General features: G+C 42.0%; 1 protein-coding gene across 1 annotated transcript in view; it reads right to left on the reverse strand.

The window, feature by feature from the left end:
* Positions 1 to 1,029: 1,029 nt before the first annotated feature.
* LOC311062236 (E3 ubiquitin-protein ligase znrf2-like) overlaps positions 1,030 to 7,233 on the reverse strand; it is an 11,276-nt gene continuing 5,072 nt past the window's right edge. The window contains exons 2-4 of the mRNA XM_084081115.1: positions 5,684 to 5,779; positions 3,356 to 3,461; positions 1,030 to 2,623 (exon numbers count right to left, since the gene is read on the reverse strand). Of these exons, the coding sequence (XP_083937241.1) occupies positions 2,566 to 2,623; positions 3,356 to 3,461; positions 5,684 to 5,779 (260 nt within the window). The 3' untranslated portion in view covers positions 1,030 to 2,565. The remainder of the gene's footprint in view (positions 2,624 to 3,355; positions 3,462 to 5,683; positions 5,780 to 7,233) is intronic.

Below are 7,233 nucleotides of genomic sequence, written 5' to 3' on the forward strand. Positions count from 1 at the left end.
TGTTCTCCCCTAATTTCCGCTCATTGAATCGACTATACTTTCATAGTTGTCCAATGTCCACCTCTCTGCCCACTAATACCTGGAATTCTCTACAACAGATGGTGAATTCAAGGATTTTAATTTGCGTTCATGGGTGACTAGCAGCACTTGACTTGAGAGTCGGAAACATTGAATTTGTCACCAAGATCTTTTATTTCTTCCTGTGGGGCCTCTGGTCCGGTCCTGGCCCTTCATCTCTGTTCTCTTTTCTTCCATTACAGCACACATCACAGATCCAATTCCTGTTCCAATTGTCTAATGAGAGCTCTTTTCCTTTTCTGGGACATTTTGTTCTTGTTATGTGATCATATGATGTCCACTGGCTATGCACAAATATCGAAACCTATCTGAGGGGTAGATATGTAAAATAACAAAAACCTACTAAGTTGAGAGGGTAGAAAACAAACTAGCCCCCAAAACAAACTGGTCAGGCCACTGCTTGGCCTCACACCTACAACTCATTTAACCACTGCTCATTTTACTAGGGTGGGATGGCTCAGGGTAGGACAGAGTACAACAACTTGCAATGGGCCTGGTCTACAAGATACACTACACCACAAAGACACCCATGTACCTGTGAAACTACTTTAAAAAATTTAAAGATGTCCACAAACACAACACCAGAGGGAGCTCCACAAATCCCGTTCAACCTAGATGTGGCTCAAACAAGGGGTTAAATTGGTTCTACTACTATGCCACCAAAATGTAGAACTACCTAGTACCTATAGTCATAAAAAAATCCTTACTCTCCTTCAAAAGAGCACTTACAGGTGGCTGTAATTTGGAACTGGCCCCTGTAAAAAAGTGAAATGCCCCCCAAACTGTTTACTGTACATATTTTTCTTTTTGATTACTACTCGTTTATATGATGTTTTTGCATAGTATTGTATATTATTGTTTGTCATTAAATGTTTCGATGAATTGAATACACAGGACCCCAATGGAAACAGACAGACAGACAGACAGACAGACAGACAGACAGACTGCAATGTTTATTGTGGGCACTTCAGTACAGTACAAAGAGAGAATAAAATGAAAGAAAGGTTACAGGAAAACATTACAGCTGTTACATAGCAGCATAGTATGGCACTGAATGGTAATTAGACAAGTCGTAGCCCAAATCAATTTATTCAACTAAACTATAGGATCACATGACTGGTTTGAGACAAAGTCATGTATTTTATATTATTATGTTGTTGTTTCTTTTAAATAAGAGTTTGTGAAGTTTATTTTAATTAATTAAGTATTACTTTGGTTTTACACTGAGGTGGACAATATGTATTTTGGCTTGTGGTCCAGCCCAAATAGTCATTCCTTTAAACCATCTTATTCTCTTGGTCTATTTTTCCACCTTGCTCACTGGAAAGACTAAAACAAAGTGGGGAGCAGGAGGCTCAGCAGGCCCATCAATACATGATTGGTGTTGCGTGCCTGATTGTGCATTGATCTGTTGAATATCCATACTGTTGGATACACTGTTCAGAGATAAGTGTGCAAATCCTACTTTAAAACAGCTGTTGCAGAGTACGCAGGGCGCTAAGTTTTCGTGGTTATTTACATTGTGCGCCATTAGGCAGATGAAATCTGTAAATTCTTCATGCAAGAACTTCAACCTTATAGTTCTCTGTTATAGTCCTCTGCTAAAAACTGAACACACAGTGATCAGTGAAGCCGTTCTGGTTGACTCTCCAGGTTGTGCTATCCCATCTTGGGCCAGCAGGTAGAGTGTCAAGTACATTATTTTGTATCTCCACCAGGAGAGGAGGAGGCATCATATTTCTTGTGCACACTGCCAGCAGGTCAAGGGACCTCAATACTCAAATATATTTACTTACTAGCCAACAATGCTCCTGTCCATCTGTTTTATGGGATAACCAATCGCAAACATACAAGTGCACTGGTGCAAGCTGACATTAGAATAATAACAAAATATACATTCATCAACGTGACAACGTACCCCAAAACCCCCCAATTATGAGTAATGTCTATGTACATTCAATTCAGTCCGGCTTTCTTAACCCAGTCTTTAGCTACTTTTACAGAGTTTAGGGTGCCGATGATCGGCAAAGCAGAGAGAAAGATGGAGAGAGGTAGACAATAAATGTGTATGAGAGAGAGGGAGGAAGACTGTAGAGACAATGTACAACACATGCTGCACTACTTTTTCATGGCTGTAGGTAGACACTTAACTGCCTACATTGCTATTATTTCTAGGGCCTGCCCCCTGGTGCAGATTTGCGGTCTGTTGAGTGCACCTTTCTCGTTAAAAAACAAACTCACTCCACCAAGTACCTGGATGAACATGTTGTAGCTACTGTAGGTAGAAAAGAAATTGGTCCCCGGAAGACATTCCACGAGTACAATAGCCCCATACTCCCTTTGCTCTTCCATGAGGTGATGCAGATAAATGTGCAGACAATTAGTCCCTGAGAAACCTTTTGATGCTGGGCTGGCACAGACAATGTGGAGATGAGGTCTGGGTCTACCGGAGACTGCAGTGACATACAGTAGATCCTGTATGCATCTCTAGTCTGTGGGATGTGCTGGACATGAGCGATTCACCTCAAACCACTCATCTATGCACCTGAAAAGGAACAGAGAAGGTGATGCTTTAAAAGATTTATCTGGCTGGGGGGAAGGGGGACGTCAGTGGATCAGGAGGGAGATTGGCCGTCTGGAAACTGAAAGTGATCCCCAGCTCCTTCTGTTTTCGTGTCAATGTGACATTGAGCAAGACACTGAACCCCTAACTGCTTAGCAAGCACCCCTAGGTGGAAGCCCCTTGCTCTTAACATTTAGGCTGGGTCAAATGCAGAGACTAAATCTCCCTATTGGGATTAATAAAGGTTCAATTATTATTGTTATTATTATTGTAAAGACCAGATGGTCTCCTGGAAGTGGGGATAGGGGCAATAATGCTTTGAATGGGGCGCTCGGGTAGCGCAGCAGGGGTAAAGTATCTGTCCATCACCACAGAATCTATAGGGCCAGTAGGGTACAACAGTAGTGGCAACACAGAAATGTGTGGGGAGGAATTAATTGGCATAACTACATTGTGACAAAAAGGGCTAAAACAACAATTGTCCACTTAAAATAAAAAGCAATAACATTGGGTTTCAGCGTGGAAACGAGACACAACATTGTCCTTTTGAGCATTGGGGGCTGGTTTTGAGCTGTCAGCAGAATCATCCCCGGGCGGTAGCAGCATCATAGCAATGCACCATCTGTAGATCTTTTATTCAACATGGCATTCTTTCGCCCTACAACAGGTTGGGGTGAAGGTGAAGATTTACCCGTTGGTTAGTAAATGTTTTACCCTTTGTGGTAGATGCAGAGGCAAGGCAGTCTGGCAATGGTGTCTCCCTGTTCCAGTTCATCCAGACAGATAGAACATTCCCCAGAGTCTCTGGACAGAATGTCCTCTGAGAAAGACAAAAACACACAGGTCAATTGACCATGAATATTTTGATCTTGGCATTCAGGCTCTGCTACATATTCCTCCCTGGTCAGCACAATTAGAAGACAAGGGAGCTGGGAGATATATCACAACCACCGCCCCCAGGGGGAAAACAGAGTTTACAGGTGGAGCTGGGATGGTGGTGGTGGGAGCACACTCAGCACAGAAACACATTGATGTTTCAAAGACTATGACCTCTAATGACATTCCTAGGTTAGGGTTTTTGTGCTGTTTTCCCACTGTGAGCACTTTCACTTTCTTGCGCATTTGCACTGACTGAATGAACTATTTTTTTTATTGGCATTGCACTGATAATTATTATTATTTGTTTTATGACAAGATACGGTGAGACACTTATGAAGCACTGACTGTAATGGACACTTCATTTGTTTTTACTTCCGTATACCATTGCTCTGCATTGTTGATGCTTCTTGTTTTTCCTTTTGCCTTGTATTGCTGTATACAACAGTACTTTTCCCTTTCCCTTTCTCTTTACCTGTAACTCTGTAACCTTAACTGCTGTGCCGCCTCTGGGCGACTGAATTTCCCCAGTGGGATAACAAAGGTATCTATCTATCTATCTACATTCCAGCAGCGATAGTGTTTGACAACAATGGAATGATCAGCTAAAACAGACCACCTGATTGGTCAGCTGCTAGTGACACGTCAGTTACATAAGCCCCTGAGGACGTGCATATCTCATTTGAGTATATCTGCCTGAACTTGCTCACAGGCTACGCATCGTTCATAGTCACATACAGTATTCTGCATTTACCCTTCCTAACTATTAGGAGCAGTTGGTGCTATTAATAGTGCACGGGAAGCAGTTAGCAGTTCAGTGTCTTGTTCAGGGACACTTGACACACCAACTGGGGCAGGCCGGGGGTGAACTGGGGACCTTCTGATTCCCAGACCATTCAGTTATGGCTGCTTGTGACGGTTCCCTGTATGTAGTTGGCTATATGTATTTCACTTTGATGCTTCACTTAGTTTAGTTGGTTATGAGTTGTGTTTGCTTCGCCCTTCTCATTGGTTCCTAGGACTTGGGGAGCAGTGTGATGAAGGCCATCAGTGAAATTGGTGAGCATCTGGGCCCGGGTGCTCATGCCCCTTTAAAAGCCTGTCTCCCAAGTTGGCAGATCATTGATTTCACCTCCACCCACCCACTCACCTCACCCCACCTCACCTCACCCCACCTCACCCACTATGCACTCATCCACTATGCACTCCTTCAAACATTTATGTTAATACATACAACACTCTTACCCACACTACTGGCCCTATACTGATTTCCACACCTCATCTGCTTATTCCTAGTTTGTTTATTTGGTTTTGATTATTTAATAAATACTAATTAACTTTTTAGATTGCGTCTCCCCTATTTTGTTGTTATGTGCTCTTGTACCCCTAGGCCAGGGTCATAGCACTGCTCAATGAAGTTTGATTGTTGCCATCCTAGGGATGGATAGGGGGTATTTTCCAACATTGTATCACACCCATGCTGGATGGCAACGCTATGTGACAAGAATCCCAAGCTACTGTGATGGATGAGGTCACATAACGGGCTACAAGACCCAACAAACCATTGGCATCCATGTACAGTATATAAGCTGAATCAGCTGTAAGCTATATCCATTTGATTCAAAAATCATGAGTCAAATGTCAGAATGTTTTTCCTAAAGGTCCATACACCAAAATGGCTTTCGTGTGAATATGGTCAAACCTCCAATAATTTTGGAGGTTTGAATCTTAGCATAGATAAAATGTGCATTTCAAACATTGGTCCAGAGCCCAGTATTGTTGACTCCCATTTAGGTAAAAGCAAGAGGTCCCTCTGTGCCCAACATAAGAACACACATACTGTATGTCCAGTAGTGCTTTAAGTACTGTAACTAGGTTTCAAATGAGAACTGATTGTGCTACTGTGTCACATGACATGAAAGACATTGAGAGAAATTCTCACTTTTTGTTTTTCTGTCCTTCATATGATATTCTGACACATGTTTTGGTTGAGTAAAGAGAAACAAATCCAGTTATTCTAGTCAGGTGATGGTGATAAAATGAAGTGTATGTTTATTCAAGGTGTTTAAAGTGAGACTTAACCCTGAATATCTGTCTCTTCTTTCTCTCTCTTTTTCTCCTCCATTTACTACTGTGTTAACAAGCTATATATTGTGTTATACTTACTATTGTAAGAGAGGCTTGTTTTAGTGAAACACGCGAACAGGTGCTTCTCCATTTCATCTGAATCCACATATTTGGTGCACACAGGACAGTGGAAACCTGAGAGAAGAATAAAGGAACAGGTTGACATGCTGAGGGTTACTTCATACTTGTTGGATTACTGTTATTTTCATTGAATGCCACGGTCATCAGTTATTTTTATCGAGCGACATAGTCGTGCGTCTAAGTGTAAATTCAGTCTCCACCATACTATATCTCTCCCATCTGTCATAGTTCCACAGAGAGAGAGAGAATGTGGGCCAATAGGCTACTGATAAGCTCTATCTTTGGTTTTGTTGGACATACAGTACATGCTCAGACAGGTCCACTCATAAACAGTAAACTCTCTGTAAACAACCTGATGTGTGCATAATTCAACTAACATTATCTTACCTCATCAATATAGAAACAAAAGAAATACAGGAAATTAAAATGTCTTGAGACAAGATTTCAAATGTCTTATACAGTAGTTCAGAAATTATGTATAATAATGTTAATACGTATTTGACCTTGACCTTAGACAACCAAATTGCACCATAAATGTACAGTGTGTATGTCATATATTAAATTAGAGATCTAACATTCAATTTCTTGGGCTTGTGTTGTGATTTCACGATGATGATGATCATGATGATGATACAATGTACTGAGTCATTGTGGACAGAGTGACATACACAAAGACTTTATTTATGGTTCCGCAATTTCTTTGAGACTCAACAGCTCTCTGTGACAAGTTACTGCTGAGCCCCTGCTTAATATCTCTAATAACAGTGAGCAGGTGCATCTCACTCCAGCCTCTATCTATTTATGATAAGCTATGCTGAATTAATCAATTAATTGAATACGATTAAGTAATGATATGATCTGTATTCCCCTCACTCCCATTCTGCTGTTCCCCATCTGTGTGTTATCAGCTGAGCAAAGATTAACAGGGTAGTGGCAGCCCACCTGACAGTGGAGATAAAACCAACTCATGTTTGAAATTATAACACTGTTGATTAGAAAAGGGTGGATACCGTGCTAGGGTGGTGCAGTGGTAAAGTCCCTGCCACCACCGCAGAGGTTGTGGGTTCCAATCCACCATGGTGCATCCGGCTGGCTTTGTCGGGTGTCTATGCGAACACAATTGGCTCGTGTTCGGGGGAGGGAAGCCAGGCGGGGAGGGTGATATTGGTCATTGCAGCATCTACGGGCTGGGGCGGCACCTGTCAGCAGGGAGTGTTGAGCGGGAGGAGTAGGACGAAGGCCCTACGTCCTCCCAGTGGGGGCTCCTCACTGGCAGGTGAGCCAGTAGGTTACAACAGCAGTGACAACTCAGAGATGTGTGTGGGGAGGAATTAATTGGAATAACAACTAAATTGGGGAGAAAATGGGGGTAAAAAATAATTGGCTACTCTAAATAAAAAAATGTAAAAAAAGATACAATGATACCTTTGGTGTAGCAGAACTCATCCGTCGATATTAGTATTACACGACAATACATATGTATATATGTGGTGGGTGCATCTGTAGAA

The sequence above is a fragment of the Gymnoscopelus microlampas genome, assembly GCF_963454915.1.
Source record: "Gymnoscopelus microlampas genome assembly, chromosome: 15".
Taxonomy (NCBI): Eukaryota; Metazoa; Chordata; class Actinopteri; order Myctophiformes; family Myctophidae; genus Gymnoscopelus; species Gymnoscopelus microlampas.